Here is an 18,209-nt window from a genome sequence, read left to right as displayed (position 1 = left end):
GATTCAGAACCCGGAAGCGACGTGCATTTCTCCTTGTTGACAGTGAACGCATCTCCTCTCTGATTGGCTGCTTCGTTCTTTTTTCGCTGATTTGACCACATTGGGGCGTGACATGTGACTGTGCCGGGTGACGTCACCACCGGACCGTCCACACCGTGATGGCGGAGTTGGGCGGCGGTTCTCGGCCGGGGGGGGCGGCGGACTACTCCGTGCTCGTGGTGGTGGGGGCGCTGCGGCCGGCGGCGCCTCTGGACCGGCTTCTCAAGCAGATAGAGTCAGGTGAGAGCTGGAGTTATCCCGAACCGAACCAGAACCGAACCCGAACCCGACGGCACCGGGGCGGGAAGTCAGCGGGCCCGTCTCAGCGGCGGCAAACTTTATGTGACGTAACGCCGTGTTGATTAAACTTTTACACACACGAAGTTACATTAACAGTTTCGGGGAATAAAAAGCGACTTTTACGCGCTGACGTCAGAGCGGACGTCGAGCTCAGTTAGCCTCTCGTAGTTTCCTCTTAGTTTTTACTCGGACGCGTTTTCGAGCCTCGACGGAAGCCCGCGAGGACCCTCCGGTGTTCGGTCTAACGCGTTTAAGCTGTTGCGGTGTGTGGTTAAACTTCGGTGTGACGTCACGGACAGGCGGTTCTGTGACGGCCCGCTCGGGCTCGTTGCGTCTTCGTGACGGACACGTTTATTGGTTACGATGAAACGGCTCACAAACCGATATTACCAAGACTTTGAAGTATTTACATTCTGGTGGGGAGTTTATTTTGAAATTACCGGATGTTTTATTTTGGTGAGTGACGGTTTTTCAGGTTTGAAAGCGTCTTAAAGTTTGTCCAAGAACTTGCTACAAATACTCCAGTCGTCCGTCGTCCGTCCCTCCGTCGTCCGTCCCTCCGTCCCTCCGTCGTCCGTCGTGAGGACCACCTCCAGCTTCCTGTTTGCTGGGGCGGGACCATGGAGGGTTGCCAGCCCAGGCGCTTCGCCTCTCGTCCAATGGGAGTCCGGCAGGACGATCGTTAAGCGCTGATGCTTTGTGGGTCGTCATGGAAACGGTGTTTCAGGTGTGCGGTGCTGGCCCGTGGATCTGGAGGTTTCGGTTCTGGATCAGCAGCTCAAGCTCTTCGTGTCCCGACACTCGGCCTTCCTGTCGGAACACGTCCCAGGTAGGCGAACGCTAGCTAGCATGCGGCTAGCGAGCATGCGGCTAGCGAGCGTGCGGCTAGCGAGCGTGCGGCTAGCGAGCGTGCGGCTAGCGAGCATGCGGCTAGCGAGCATGCGGCTAGCGAGCGTGCGGCTAGCGAGCATGCGGCTGCTACTGACTCCTCCCATGCGCCCCCCCCCAGGTCAGCGGACGCTGCAGCACCGCGGGGACATCCTGGACACTCAGGTCGTGGTGAATCCGGCTCAGGACTTCGTCTGCTCGGAGGTGAGCGCTGCCGGAGCTCAGCGCCGGACGGGCCGCCGATCGATCGACGTGATCGGACGTGTCTCTCCTGCGTTTCCAGGTCCGGCGACTCGTCTGTGACTCGTCCCGACACAAGCTGCTGATCCTGGCCGGCCAGTGCGTGGAGGACGCCGGAGACCTGGTGCTGCAGACCGGCAGCTTCTCTCCCAGCCACCTCGTTCAGGTGTTGGCCGAGGACGAGGTAAGAGGACGGCCCCTTTGTTGGACGCGCCCCAGAACCACCAGCGGGGGGGCGGCGCTGAGCTCTGCAGCCCCCGCAGCCCCCGCCAGCCTCACCCTCAGCTGTCCCAGCTGGAAGGACTTCACGTTGGAGAATGTCCAGGTCAACCCCCCCCCCGTCCTCCCAGAGATGGAGGGTCTGCAGGAGTTCCTGGAGTACCTGTCTGAGTCCCTGGAGGCTGCGTCGCCCTTTGACCTCCTGGAGCCCCCCAGCACCGTGGGGTTCCTGAAGCTCTCGCGGCCTTGCTGCTACGTTTTCCCCGGAGGCCGAGGCGACTCTGCGTTTTTCGCCGTGAATGGTTTTAATGTCCTGGTGAACGGGGGCTCGGAGCCCCGCCCCTGTTTCTGGAAGCTGGTCCGACACCTGGACCGGATCGACTCGGTGCTCCTGACCCACGTCGGTGTGGAGAACCTGCTCGGGTTGAACTCTCTGCTGCAGAGGAAGGTCGCCGAGCAGCAGGGAGACTCTGCCGGACCTCGGAGCGAAGAGGACTGGACCAGGACCCTGGTGTCCCCTGAGATCGGGGTGGTGTTCCTCAACGCCCCCGACCGGCTGAGGCTGCTGGAAGAAGATCCCAGCCGGCTCCGGGGCTGCGACCAGGCGGCGCTCGCGCTGAGACATTTACAGAGGCTGGGGCTCAAACCCCAACCCGTCGTCCGGGCCGGCGGGCCCAGCATAGAACCGCTGGTCCTGTTTCAGAAGATGGGGGTCGGGCGTCTGGAGCTGTACGCGCTCAACCCGGTCCAGGGCAGCAGCAGTCTGGAGACCTTCACCCACATGTGGCCACACGGGGGCTCGGCGCCAACGGGCCCGGACCTCCCGCTGCCGTGCCTCGTCTCCGTCTGCGCCCTGCTGGTCTGGCACCCCTCCAACCCTCAGGACAAGATCGTCCGGGTTCTGTTCCCCGGCTGCACCCCCCAAGGAAAGATCCTGGATGGACTGGAAAAGCTCCAACATTGTGATTTCCTCAAACGTCCTGTTTGTTGGAAGGACATGGAGACCCCAAGACCAGAGACACGAGCAGAGAGCCAGGAAAGCCTTCCGTCCCAGCCCAGGGACGCCGGACCCAGGAGCGTCTCACAGAAGGCTCAAAGACAGGAAGTGAGAACAAAGGCAGCCGGTGACGCTGCGCTAAAGAAAAAGAGGGACGTGGTGGACAAGTCCAAACTCAGAGACGTGCACGGGAGAGCAAGACCAGCTAAAGCCGTAGAGAAAGCGGTTCCAAAGAAAGACGTAGCAAGACAAGAGAAGAAGGACGAGAGCGTAGAGACAAAGGGGGAGGGTCCGAGGAAGGACCCCGGAAGTTCAAAGCCAAAGAGAGTCTTAAAAGCAGAGGAGAACAAAGCAGCAAAGTGCACTGGAAAGGACAGGAAGAAGGGGACATGTCCAGAACCAAGTCCAGGCAAGCCTCCACCCAAAGAGACAAAAGCTAAGCCGGGTCCAAAAGAAAAGCACAACCAGAAGGGGGAAGACGTCTCCACGGCGACCGCACCCGAGGACGCGATGACTCGATCCGAGCCTGGACTGGCTGACGATGCAGCGAGTCCAGAGAGGGGGCGCTCCCCCGGAGGACGCGAGCAGCAGGGGGGGTCCAGCCGCTTGGACAATTCCCCGTCCCCCCAGGACAAAGCATCTGGGTCGTTGCTGCTCGGTTCTTCCGCAGACCCCCCCATGCCGGCCGCGGCGGGCCCCCCCCACGCAACCGAAGGACCCGGCGTCCGCTCTGATGGGCGCGCCGGCGCCGCTGGGATGGGCCGAGATGGATCGGCGTCCGTCCACGGGATGTCGGAACTCGCCTCGGATGCTCCGCACGACGTCGATCTCTGTTTGGTGTCGCCTTGCGAGTTCCAGCACCGGCACGTTACCGCCGGCCTCGCCGCCGCGAGCTCGCCGGACATCACTGACGGCCACGGAGCCCCGCCCCCATCGCTCAGCGACTCGCTGACCGCCACGAGCCCGGATGTCCCCGCTAGTGCAGAGGCGTGTCCGTCCTTGACGGGCGACGACTCCAGCGGTCGCTTCCTACTCGATCGGCCCGTTCAGCGGCTCCCTCCCCTTGACCAGCCCCCAGCCCCCGCCAGAGACCCGCCTCCTCTGCCCCCCCAGCCTGCAGCCTGCGTGGCCGATGCTGCGACCGATGCTTCAAGCAAGAACCTCAAGGGCTCCTCTGCTGCGGGCAAGAAACCCACCGGCACCAGACCCAGGAGCGCGATGGGCGCCGCGATGGGCGCCGCGACCCACAACACGAAGAGCAGAACCGGCGGCTCCACGGGGCCCCCGAAGGACGCAAGGGCGTCGACCCAAAAATTATCTGGAGGCTCCAGAACAGGAAACACCAGATCTCCATCCTCAGGTAAGCAGGGCGTTTGGCGGGCCCGGTCGGGCGTTTGGCGGGCCCGGTCGGGCGTTTGGCGGGCCCGGTCGGACGCTTGGCGGGCCCGGTCGGGCCTTTTGGCGGGCCCGGTCGGGCCTTTTGGCGGGCCCGGTCGGACGCTTGGCGGGCCCGGTCGGGCCTTTTGGCGGGCCCGGTCGGACGCTTGGCGGGCCCGGTCGGGCGCTTTGGCGGGCCCGGTCGGGCCTTTTGGCGGGCCCGGTCGGACGCTTGGCGGGCCCGGTCGGGCGTTTTGGCGGGCCCGGTCGGACGCTTGGCGGGCCCGGTCGGGCGTTTGGCGGGCCCGGTCGGACGCTTGGCAGGCCCGGTCGGGCCTTTTGGCGGGCCCGGTCGGGCGTTTTGGCGGGCCCGGTCGGACGCTTGGCGGGCCCGGTCGGGCGTTTTGTGGAGCTCCAGAGGTCCACTCTCGACCTTCTGGTTCCAGCGTCCGCGGCTGCAGGTTCTGGCGGCGCCGTGGTCTACGTGGACCTGGCCTACTTGCCGTCCGGCCGCTCCTCCTCCACCGTGGACCAGCGGTTCTTCAGACGTCTCCGCTCCTCGTTCTACATCATCAGCGGGGACGACCCGACGAAGGAGGACGCCGTGAGGAGCGTCCTGGACGCTCTCCTGGAGGGGAAGAGCAGCTGGGCGGAGCCTCAGGTCAGTCGGGTCACGACAGCTGGTCTGTTGTCTGCTTGTGGTCCTCACCTGTCCTCACTTGTCCTCACCTGTCCTCAGGTAACTCTCATCCCGACCTATGACTCGCCAGCGATGCACGACTGGTACCAGGAGACCCACGAGCGGCAGAAGGAGCTGTCGGTCACGGTTCTGGGGAGCAACAGCACCGTCGCCATGCAGGACGAGACCTTCCCCGCCTGCAAGGTCGAGTTCTGATGTCCACCTGGAAGTGGGCGGGGCCGCGCGTTTGTCTAAAGGGTGGAGAGAAGGAAACATGCGCTCCTCTTCCTGTGACATCACTGCCCTCGCCCCGCCCACGTCCCGCCCTTGTCCCGCCCTCGTCCCGCCCTCTGGACCAGGACCTTCAGCCGCCTGCTAGCAAACATTAGCAGCAGGCTGGATGCTAGCACTGAGCTCTGATTGGTTTAACGCCGCTGCAGCGAGCTCCCTGATTGGCCGGTGTGTCGCGGTGCGTTCTGGGACTCGGGGTCCGTTTATGTAGCTTGACTGAAGCTGTGCAGATGAATCGCGTTTGTCCTTTTATCTTTGAGCTGCTTTAAGTTATTTCTCGGTGCTTTTGATCTTCGGTACGAGCTTTGAAATGAAGTCCTTGAACGTTTCATTCAGACTGAAACTTTCTTTAATCGGCGGCTGAAGTTTGAAGGATTGAAGCTTTAGTCGTACAGTCCTGTCCCCCGAGTGGTCGCCATAGCAACGCAACCTTCTCCACTTCGCCCTGTCCAACCCATCGTCCTCCCTCACTGCGTCCATGTCTCTCCCAGCCCTGAGGACGGGACATCTTTACGCTGAAACACTAATGACTTTCAAAATAAAACTTGATTCTTTGGGGCTCTGCGGTGTTTTATTGTGGTGCTGGCGCCCCCTGCTGGACTCCAGTTCAGACTGATTATTATCCCTCCGCTGCTTTAGTGACGTGAAAGATGTGATGTCACTGAAGAGGAGGAGCCAAATTAAAACAAAACTTCGACTCTTGCTCTTCCTCTGCTCCTCTCCTCCCGTAGCTCCATCGTGCCCCCCCCCCCTCCTCTCCTCCCGTAGCTCCGTCGTGCCCCCCCCTCCTCTCCTCCCTCTCCCCTTGTAGCTCCATCGTGCCCCCCCCCCCCCTCCTCTCCTCCCTCTCCTCCCGTAGCTCCATCGTGCCCCCCCCTCTCTGGTTGGGCGGGGCTCTTCCCCGTCTCGGATGTAGACCGGATGCTTCTGACCACAGCGGGCTGATCAGACATGGAGTGAGTACGCTTTAACGTTTTAACGCTTTAACGTTTTAACGTTTTAACGCTTTAACGTTTTAACGCTTTAACGCTTTAACGCTTTAACGTTTTAACGCTTTAACGTTTTAACGCTTTAACGCTTTAACGCTTTAACGTTTTAACGCTTTAACGTTTTAACGCTTTAACGCTTTCATTCTTCTTCTCTTTAGCTTCATGTTTTCTTCTTCGTGTGTTTTAATGTTTACGTTTTTATGACGTAAAGCGTGACGTGCAGCGCGTGCGGGTGTCTCGCGTGTCGGTTCTTGATTACCGGACGTTCCCGGGGGGGGGGGGGGTCGCCGCAGCAGCCCGACTTCATTCCGCTAAATCACGCTACGTCTGGGCGGAGCTTCGCTGCACTACTTTCTGGGGCGGAAGCAGAAAGGAAAGCGTGAATCGTTCATCGATAAGCAACATGAGGTGTTGAGGATCTGAGTTCTGATCGATGGACATATCGGGACACGTTGAGACAAGACGACTTCCGTCCGCGTCGCCTTCAAAGTAAAACGTGCCTTATTATTATTATTTTAAATCCGGTTTGACATCAAACAAAAAAGCGAACAAAAGCTGTTAACTGAATTAAATGTGAGTAAAGTAATCTTCTCCCTGAATATTTAATGATCTAAAGCATTTTCTCTCTGTTGGATATCAAGAAAAACAATAAAAGCTTTGAGACGATAAAGTGGAATCTAAACCGTCAAAGTAAAATCATTTTAAAGTAACATTTTATTATCTACTTTTACTCTGAAATGAACCTGAAGTCCGAACAGGGTGTCTGATCCTGGATCTAAACGAATCCGGTTCTGGACTGGACTGGACCGGACCGGACTGGTGCCGTTCAGGATCTGAATCCCGGTTCGGTTCTGATGTGGTCTGAGATCTGAAGAGGACCGCTCGTCGTCTCATCCGGTCTCCGATGGGGGACGGACCGTCCTGATAATGTAGCTCGCTAGCTAACGTCTGCGCTAGCTGCGTCTCTATTGGTCCTCTGGGACAGATGTCCAGCGTCCCTCCTCGTCTGTCCACTCTTCATTCTGAGGCGTTTAATTCCGTTGTTTAACATAACTAGATTGTTGGACAGGCTCCGCCCCCTTGGCCGAGCTCCAGCCAGCTGATTGGCCGGCTGCTGTCTCTGTCCCTCAGGGTGGGTGAAGCGCGTCAGCAGGACCGGATGCTGCTGCTCTCAGTAAGTCCGATTTACACGCCGTTACACACACATATACTACTACTACTACTACACAATATACTGCTGCTCTCAGTAAGTCCGATTTACACGCTGTTACACACACATATACTACTACTACTACTACACAATATACTGCTGCTCTCAGTAAGTCCGATTTACACGCCGTGTGTGAACGCAGCACTGTGGGTACTACTATACACATACTACTACTACACACATACTACTACTACTACTACACAATATATACTACTACTACTACACAATATATACTACTACACACACATATATACTACACACACATATACTACTACTACACACACACACATACTACTACTACACAAACACACATACTACTACACACATATATACTACTACACACACACATACTACTACTACTACACAATATATACTACTACGGCACACGCATATATACTACTACTACACACACATATACTACTACTACACACATATATACTACACACACATATACTACTACTACACACACACACATACTACTACTACACAAACACACATACTATTACACACACATATATACTACTACTACACACATACTACTACTACACACACAGATATACTACTACTACTACACAATATATACTACTACACACACATATATACTACTACTACACAAACACACATACTACTACACAATATATACTACTACACAATATATACTACTACTACACACACACATATACTACTACTACACACACATATATACTACTACTACTACACAATATATACTACTACACACACACATACTACTACTACACACACATATATACTACTACTACACACGCATATACTACTACTACACACACACACATACTACTACACACACATATATACTACTACTACTACACAATATATACTACTACACACACATATATACTACTACTACACAAACACACATACTACTACACACACATATATACTACTACTACACACATACTACTACTACACACACAGATATACTACTACTACACACATATACTACTACTACACACACACATACTACTACACACATACTACTACTACTACACACACATATATACTACTACGGCACACGCATATATACTACTACTACACACACATATACTACTACTACACACATATATACTACTACACAATATATACTACTACACACAGATATACTACTACACACATACTACTACTACTACTACACACACATATATACTACTACTACACACATATACTACTACTACACACACAGATATACTACTACTACACAAACACACATACTACTACACACACAGATATACTACTACACAATATATACTACGACACACATATATACTACTACTACACACACACACATACTACTACTACACACATATATATACTACTACTACACACATATATACTACTACGGCACACAGATATACTACTACTACACACACATATATACTACTACACACATACTACTACTACACACACAGATATACTACTACTACACAAACACACATACTACTACTACACAAACACACATACTACTACTACACACATATATACTACTACTACACACACACATACTACTACACACACATATATACTACTACTACACACATATACTACTACTACACACACAGATATACTACTACTACACAAACACACATACTACTACACACACAGATATACTACTACACAATATATACTACGACACACATATATACTACTACTACACACACACACATACTACTACTACACACATATATATACTACTACTACACACATATATACTACTACGGCACACAGATATACTACTACTACACACACATATATACTACTACACACATACTACTACTACACACACAGATATACTACTACTACACAAACACACATACTACTACTACACAAACACACATACTACTACTACACACATATATACTACTACTACACACACACATACTACTACACACACATATATACTACTACTACACACATATACTACTACTACACACACAGATATACTACTACTACACAAACACACATACTACTACACACACAGATATACTACTACACAATATATACTACTACACACATATATACTACTACTACACAAACACATATACTACTACTACACACACATATATACTACTACTACACACACACATATACTACTACTACACACATATATATACTACTACTACACACATATATACTACTACACATATACTACTACTACTACACATATACTACTACTACACATATATACTACTACACACATATACTACTACTACACATATATACTACTACACACATATATACTACTACACATATACTACTACTACACATATATACTACTACACATATATACTACTACACATATATACTACTACACACGTGTGCGATGGCGGTGGATATTTAAAGCTCGGGACACGCCCTGATGCTGACCTGAGGTCTGCTGTCTCTCATGCACTGATTGATCCACACACACGCACACACACACGCACACACACACGCACACACACACACACGCATCTGCTTCCTGTGTAACTCGGCCATCCCACGCAGTAGTACCTGCTCTATGTATGCCATACTGTGTACTGTGTGTACTCGGAGTATCAGTCGCGTGAATCTGCCGTCCGTCCAGTCATGTGACTCTCCCTCGCCGTTTCTGTTTCCCACAATGCCGCAGGAGAAGAGGAAATGGCAGGCCGAGATCGAGAACAAGAAGCGTCAGCTGGAGGACGACAGGCGAGCGCTGCAGCACCTGAAGGTGATGATGATGAATATATTTATTAGATAGAATGTTAGAGTACAAGTACAGTCACACAGTAGCATGTATTACAGTACGAGTACAGTCACACAGTAGCATGTATTACAGTACAAGTACAGTCACACAGTAGCATGTATTACAGTACAAGTACAGTCACACAGTAGCGTGTATTACAGTACAAGTACAGTTGCACAGTAGCATGTATTACAGTACAAGTACAGTCACACAGGAGCATGTATTACAGTACAAGTACAGTCACACAGTAGCATGTATTACAGTACAAGTACAGTCACACAGTAGCATGTATTACAGTACAAGTACAGTCAAACAGTAGCATGTATTACAGTACAAGTACAGTTACACAGTAGCATGTATTACAGTACAAGTACAGTCACACAGGAGCATGTATTACAGTACAAGTACAGTCACACAGTAGCATGTATTACAGTACAAGTACAGTCACACAGTAGCATGTATTACAGTACAAGTACAGTTACACAGTAGCATGTATTACAGTACAAGTACAGTCACACAGGAGCATGTATTACAGTACAAGTACAGTCACACAGTAGCATGTATTACAGTACAAGTACAGTCACACAGTAGCATGTATTACAGTACAAGTACAGTCAAACATCCTGTCTCAGAGGAGCATTTCTTGCGGTCTCGTTTCCGTTGAAAGTCCTTCGTACATAAATCATCCACAATCAACAATACAAATTTAACAATACAAATAAAAATAAAACCAATATTCAATAACTCAATTGATGCAACGTAACATTAGAAAAACAAAAATAAAATGATTTTACACCGCCAGTGCAAACTAACAATTAATCTAAAATAAATTACACCTCTGATGCAAAATGACAATGGATGAAAATAAATTACATATTATACTTGTTTGCAACTAGTCTTGTTTAGTGGCCATAAACATATAAATTGTAGTCTATTTTAACCCTGCGCCCATAAGACCCCCCCCCCCCCCAAACAAAAGAAGGTAGTAAACTAACCTTACTTCAGCAATACAGCAATATCTCAATCTCATAAATTCAGGAAAACCGAAACTTTTTTTTTTTTTCTTGAAGTTATCTCATAAATTCAGGAAAACCGAATTTTTTTTTTCTTCAGTGAATGCAATAAGCTTCCGTACTTATTTAACCGTGAAGTCGTAGATTTCTTTGGTACGATGCTAAATTAAGTCGGGGGCACGGTGACATCGCTCAATGTGACGGCATCACGTCACTGATGAAATTGCTGCCATACTGCGTTGCTGTGCCTTTGATGTAGCTTGTCATCAAAGTTCAATTGATGTACTTATTGAACTTTGATGTCTATGTCTTTGAAGTCATTGAGTGGGAACCTATTTATACAAGCACACGAATCCTCTCGGGTAGCGCTTTTCTCAACACTCGTATGTACAAGAAAGAGATGCAAGCACCAGTATGGACCTCCAAGGACACGGGTCTGGTCCCCCCAGGAAAAGCCAAGAGTCTGGTCCCCCCAGCAAGAGTGACGAGTCTGGTCCGTCCAGCAAAAGTGATGAGTCTGGATCTCCCAGCAAGAGTGACGAGTTTGGTCCTTCCAGAAAAGACGTCGTCCCTGCTCGGTGATGTTTTCCAAGACTTTCTTGGGAAACTGACCGACAAAGAGTGGGACGGCCTGCAGGCAGGGACCACCGACCAGAAGACTGAAGCACGTCTTCTGGACATGAGTCGTGATATAATCAAAGTCGTGGCCGACTCAGTGAGTCACACGCTTCTGGAACAATCTCCAGAACTGTGTGAGCAAAGCACTTCTCCCCCGACATCAAACACGTCAGGGACCAGCCTTCCTGTTGATACAGAGGAAGTCCAGGAAGCGCTGGACGAAGTCCTCCCGCCGGTCCTTGCCTCGACGATGGGTGCTCCAGAGATGATTGAGACTTTGGCTCCGTACGAGATATCGCGTCTGGTGTCCAAAGAAGTCATGAAGAGCTTACGCAGCAGCCTCAAAGAAGCTGCAAACGGCGGGCAGGAGGCAGCGGGAGGTCCCAGCCCCACGCAGCTCTCCATCGTGCGACACTTCAGGAAGCTGCTGCAGAGATTTGCTCAGAAGAGTCGCAAATTCCTTTGCTGGTTGAAAGAGGAAGAGTCGGCAGCGAAGGACCTCGCCTCGCCGGAAGGATCTGAGCCTGAGGACTCCATGATGGGAGATCTGATCCCTTCCATTCAGATGGGAGATGTGTTCCCCTCAGAATCGACCATCAACAACGCCGTCGATAAAGCCGTCCTGGAGATCCAAGCTTACTACGAGAACAAGGACAAGCTCGTCTGTGAACCCGCAGAGAGCGAGACAGAAACTCCTCCAGAGCTACCAGGGGCCCCTGCCATCGTGGAAGGGGGGGTGCCTTTGGTACCCGAGGGGGAGGAAGGTCTCCCCGCAGCAAGGGTCTGTGGTCCGGAAGACAGGAGCGATGTCCGAACGGCATCGTCGCCCGAAGGCCTGGAGAAGCAGTGTGGCTGGATCGTCACGGTGCTTCTCTCAAAGATCTTCCAGGGCAAGAACATTCCTGTCGCCGACATGATGGAGATCAAGGAGATGATGACGAGTGTGCTCGTCTCCAGTGTCCAGGAGTCGTCCATCACTCTGGAGATGGACACAAAGCAGGTCGACAAGCTCGCCAGACGTGTCCACAAGAAGTTATGCAAACTGATGGGCACCCATTGGACAGTCTGCATGAACATGATGGGGAAGAGGACGGGGATTTATAAGATCGTTGCCGACACCCTGATCAGATGTCTGGAGAAGACGAGGAGACCGAACCCATTCGTTCGGGTCATCCGGTCTGTTTGTGGCCTCTTCCGCAGGTCCAAGAGCTCCAAAGACCCGTCCAAGCCCTGATGAGACTTTCGTGGCGTGTGCGCCCGCTTCCCCGGCTTGCAGGTCGTAGGTGTTGCAGCGCCTACGGCAGCTGGCTATGGGTGAGAGGCAGGGTGCACCCCGAACAAGTCGCCAGGACACCGATACTGGACTGGCTACAGATGGGGAGTCGTTGTTTTTGACTCTCCTCTGACCTGCCAGTCTCTCTCTCAACCCGGCCGGTCAGACAGATGGCCGTCCCCATGAGCTTAGGTTCTGTCCAAGGTTTCTGCCTGTTAAAGGGCAGTTTTTCCTTGCCTCCGTTGCCAAAGCGCTTGCTCTTGCGGGTCAAGTTGGGTTCTGTCGTTTCCACGTGATCGCGTCACGAATTCACGAAACACAAACGAATTGAATAAAACATTTAAAGGCTATCATCGTCTCGTCTATTACATTGTTCTGTATCTGTAATAACTACTTGCAGTTCTCTGGTGGTTCTGCTGGATCCGATTGGGCTGTCAAAGTCTCGGCTGATGATGAAACTATTAGAGGCGGCTACACCCCGGACAAGCCGCCAGTTCATCACAGAGTCATCGGCATGTTCTCCCCGTGTCTGCGTGGGTTCTCTCCGGGTTCTCCGGGTTCCCCCCAAAAACATGCTGAACATAGGAAATAAACACTTTGTTGTGTTAATACTAAACCCGCTCATTAATATTTATTTGAATTAAACAGCTGATGAACTTCAGATTTTTCTAATAAACCTAAAACAATCAAACAGTCTGAATCATTCTGCTCCGGAACACACAAGTCGGACTCCAGCCGCCAGAGCGCAACGCTGAACGCTAACAGGCTAGCTTAGCAGCGCGCACGACCCGAGCCCGAGCCCGAGCCCGAGCCCGTCATCAGCGGGTCCGAACGACACGGAACTCGGCAGAAGATCAAACGGCGAGGAGGCGTCGGAGAGGTTTAGCCGCCTGGGTCCTTCTGTCAGAAGCCAGCAGCAGCAGCGGCGCCACTTAGCACGTTAGCATTTAGCTGAGCAACTTACCGGACTCATATCATCATGTTAATGTCATCATGTGCTGCAGGAAGTGGACAGTCCCCCCCCCCCCTTATTTAACACGAGTACTATGACATGTATGCCACATATTTTAACTATGTTTTAGTTAATATTTTAAGCTTTAATTTGCTTAAATTGACAATGACTACAGTATATTAAAAGAAAACTGGCATTTTTCAAATGCCTGTTTTTTCTTCAGGTCAAAGATCAAATGGTGCTGTTGACCCCATGAACTGGCCCATTGTGTGTGTGCGTGTGTAGTCAGCTGTGTTCCAAAGAGACTGAAAAAAAATCCCTTGAGCTAAATATAAAAAATAACACGCCTGCATAATGAGGTAACGCCTCTCCCCCCCTCCCACACGCGCATGCACGCAGTTATATCTGCATCTGGCTACATTATGCACATTCACAAAAACACATACTTGGAGCATTTAAATAAGTGAATGTAAATATTTTTGCAATGAACAGTACCATACCAGGCTTTGTATGGTCTTAAATTCACGGTCCCTCTAGATTAGAACTACAACATAAAAAAAAAAAAAAAAATTATTATTGTTTTTAATAATAATAATAATTATTTTTATTTTTATTATTATGCATTTTATCTATATAATAAATCATGAAGGCACACGTGATCACAGGAAGTATGCAGGGCGTATATATGCATATGATCAACATTCAAGTACAAGAATTGTATTTGAATCTAACTCTTCAAATAACGAGCACAACAAAAGCAGTTCAGTGTCATATAATCCATACATTAAATTAAAAGGAATAAAAATGATCCAAACATTTTACCCCTCTATATGATCTGTAAATTGCAATAATCTGAAACAATGATAGACGGAAACCGGGCAGAACTGTGAAAGGATGACCCAAAGATGGCGCCAAAAAGTGGGGCCAATTAAAGCATAGCACAAAGCACGGCTAGTGATGCCTCATTCGTCCATCTCTGAGTCACTCAATTTAGATTAGCCCCGCCCTGGTCACATGACGCCGGCGGATGAACCTCAACAAGGGGGCGGGGACACTATCCGTCATGAACTTCCTGTCTGTACGCAGTCGAAGGCGCTGAGGGAACGCTGGCTGCTGGACGGAGCGCCCTCTGCTGGACAGGAACAGGATGAAGCGAAGCAGGACGAGGCCAAGACCAGGAGCCTGGAGGACATCATCAACAGGTCTGGTCCGGAACCAGGAGCCCGGAGGACTCGGTTCTGATGCGGGCCCAGAACTCACTCTGCTTCCTGGTGCTTTGTAGCTTGGAGGAGGAGCTGCAGCGTCTGGAGGCTGGATCCGTGTGTGAGAGCGTCACACTTCCTGCAGTGAGCACACGCACACGCACGCACACACACACAGGCACGCACGCACACGCACACACACACACACAGCTCCAGGCAGAGCAAAGTAGTCAGATTACATTAGGATGGACACAGGATGAGAGATTAGAAACGTCCACCGTTTCAGACGAAGGAGGGGCGGAGCTTAGGTCAGCGGCTCATTGGAGTTGCTGTTTCTGTTTCCTGTCGGGCTAACGGTGACTTCCTGTCTCTGTGTTGGCAGGCGCCGTCAGGATCAGTTCAAGGTGAAGTTCTTCTTCCCTGTTTTTTGTGTCACTGTTTTCTGTCCTCATTGTGTCTCTGCGATCAGATGGACAGGTCAAAGGTCACGGCGGCAACCGCCAGCAGGACGTAGCTGCAGCTTCAGGACAAGGTGAGAGTCTGTTCAGAAGTAATCAGATACGCTAACGGCTAGCAGATGTTGTAATGTTAGCTACAGTGCTAGCTCAAGCTACTGCACTCCTTTCTTTCCCATGAGCCCTTGCAGAGGTCAAGGTTCACAAAGGTCGTCCAATGAACAAACCGAGCGAAGCGGCGGAGGAGACGAAGAGAGGTGAGTCACGGAGGAGGAGCCAACGACGACATCGGGCTCTGATTGGATGCTTCACTTCCTGTTTTCTTTGCGTCACGCCACCGGCCGGTTCGTCTACGGGGGTTTCTGTGGGCGAGAGGCGGGGCACACCCCGGACGCGTCGCCAGCGCACCGCATGGCCACACACACACACCTACCGTCCGTAGGCGTTCCGTCTGACCACCTGTTTCATGTTTCCTACTGTGAGGCCACAGCGCTACCCACTGCGCCGCCCCTCACTTTTAAACGCGTCGCCACGACAACATTCTCTGTCTGTCTGTCTCTTCTGGCTGTCTGTCTGTCTGTCTCCCTGTGCGGTTGAATGTGTGACGTCTGATTTCATTTCCTGTTAAAGTTTAATATCAGATGTGTACTCTTTGTCATACTCTCTGTGTATGTTTGTGTGTGTTGACCTTGTGTGACCTCCTCTATGCCCCGCCCCCTCCTCCCCAGCCATGTACTCGGTGGAGATTAAAGTAGAGCGGGACAGGGTGACGGGGGAAACCAGGGTTCTGTCCACTAACACCACACTTCCTGTTGACCTCTCTCACCAAGGGGTCAAGGTTTACGAGGACGAACGGAAAGGTGATGTCAGCAAATCAAAGATAAAAACTGTGAAAGCTTGAGACGTTAGCAGCTGAAGCAACGATACTTTACGCACCAGCTAGCCTTTGTTGTACGCTAGTCTCTGTTGTACGCTAGTCTCTGTTGTACGCTAGTCTCTGTTGTACGCTAGTCTCTGTTGTACGCTAGTCTCTGTTGTACGCTAGTCTCTGTTGTACGCTAGTCTCTGTTGTACGCTAGTCTCTGTTGTACGCTAGTCTCTGTTGTACGCTAGTCTCTGTTGTACGCTAGTCTCTGTTGTACGCTAGTCTCTGTTGTACGCTAGTCTCTGTTGTACGCTAGTCTCTGTTGTACGCTAGTCTCTGTTGTACGCTAGTCTCTGTTGTACGCTAGTCTCTGTTGTACGCTAGTCTCTGTTGTACGCTAGTCTCTGTTGTACGCTAGTCTCTGTTGTACGCTAGTCTCTGTTGTACGCTAGTCTCTGTTGTACGCTAGTCTCTGTTGTACGCTAGTCTCTGTTGTACGCTAGTCTCTGTTGTACGCTAGTCTCTGTTGTACGCTAGTCTCTGTTGTACGCTAGTCTCTGTTGTACGCTAGTCTCTGTTGTACGCTAGTCTCTGTTGTACGTTAGTCTCTGTTGTACGCTAGTCTCTGTTGTACGCTAGTCTCTGTTGTACGCTAGTCTCTGTTGTACGCTAGTCTCTGTTGTACGCTAGTCTCTGTTGTACGCTAGTCTCTGTTGTACGCTAGTCTCTGTTGTACGCTAGTCTCTGTTCTACGCTAGTCTCTGTTCTACGCTAGTCTCTGTTGTGTATCATTGATCACTGATTGAACGTGGAACCCGACTCGGACGCACACGCACTCCTCTCGTCCTTCAGCTGGACATCGGCTGTGTCCCTGCTAGGAATCAGATCCTTATTCTGTATCTGTCCCCTAGTGGTCCACGAGATGAACGGTGAAGATGGCGTCCAACTGCTCAGCTACACCGAGGTTGAAGAGCTTATCCACAAAGCCGACGAGGCCTCGGTGATGTCGCAGACCGGGGACACAGCGGAGGTCCAGGAAGACGCGGATCACCGGCCGCTGCCTTTACACCACCTGGAGATCACCGGGTTGGAGGCCAAACCGGGAGGGGAGCCGAGCGCGGCCGAGGCCGGCACAGAGAATCCTGTCACCATGGTGTTCATGGGGTACCAGGACGTGGAGGACGAGGACGAGACCAAGAAGGTGCTGGGGCTGCGGGGCACGGTGAAGGCGGAGCTGGTGCTCATCGAGGGCGGCGACGGCAACACCTCACCGGTCCAAGGGAAGGAGGACACATCGCCGTTGTCTCCGCCCGTCTCAACTGCCCAGCTGGTCTCTGCCAAACCTCCAGAGGCGGCGGCGGCGGCGAGTAACGGGGAGACTGCGGGGGAGGCAGAGGAGCTGAGGGGAGGAGAAGTGGTGATGAAGAAAGAGAAGCAGCCGTGTAAGTGCTGTAGCGTGATGTGAACCTGCAGAGGGCGCTGGTGAAGTATCATCGAACTAAGCTCCACCCACTGCCCATGGCCGCACCTCTAACCAGACTTCACTTCCTGTTTCTTCAGGAAGTGCAAAACCAGGTTAAAACAATAGAAGGAATAATAAGTATTTATATGTATATATTGTGCAAGTAGTATGCGTATCTAAAAAATAAATGTATGCATGTCGGATGTAATAAAAAGAAATGGATCGATAATTGTGTGTAAACCGTCTTTGATCTGGACAGGAAGTGGGCGTTTGTTATGTTAGTCTGAAGCCGTGTGGCTTTGATCTGGACAGGAAGTGACGTTTTGTGTGTTAGTCTGAAACCATGTGGCTTTGATCTGGACAGGAAGTGGGCGTTTGTTATGTTAGTCTGAAGCCGTGT

The 18,209-nt window shown here is 51.2% G+C and overlaps 2 protein-coding genes across 2 annotated transcripts; both read left to right on the top strand.

The window, feature by feature from the left end:
• Positions 1-158: 158 nt before the first annotated feature.
• On the top strand, positions 159-5,585 carry map1sa (microtubule-associated protein 1Sa). The gene is made up of 6 exons (XM_068743632.1): positions 159-279; positions 1,067-1,168; positions 1,349-1,431; positions 1,511-4,043; positions 4,507-4,721; positions 4,800-5,585. Exons 1-6 carry the CDS (start codon positions 159-161, stop codon positions 4,953-4,955), a joined length of 3,210 nt encoding a protein of 1,069 aa, XP_068599733.1. The 3' UTR covers positions 4,956-5,585.
• Positions 5,014-18,021, top strand: palm1a (paralemmin 1a). Its single transcript, XM_068743631.1, has 10 exons — positions 5,014-5,057; positions 5,947-5,986; positions 9,874-9,954; positions 14,912-15,027; positions 15,108-15,171; positions 15,410-15,431; positions 15,497-15,559; positions 15,665-15,739; positions 16,211-16,342; positions 17,259-18,021. The coding sequence occupies exons 1-10, from the start codon at positions 5,014-5,016 to the stop codon at positions 17,810-17,812; spliced, it is 1,191 nt and encodes a 396-aa protein (XP_068599732.1). The 3' UTR covers positions 17,813-18,021.
• The last annotated feature ends 188 nt before the right edge of the window (positions 18,022-18,209 follow it).

The sequence above is a fragment of the Brachionichthys hirsutus genome, chromosome 9, assembly GCF_040956055.1.
Source record: "Brachionichthys hirsutus isolate HB-005 chromosome 9, CSIRO-AGI_Bhir_v1, whole genome shotgun sequence".
NCBI classification, from domain to species: domain Eukaryota; kingdom Metazoa; phylum Chordata; class Actinopteri; order Lophiiformes; family Brachionichthyidae; genus Brachionichthys; species Brachionichthys hirsutus.
Note: the sequence above shows the minus strand (reverse complement) of the source record. Positions and strands in the feature narration are given on the sequence as shown.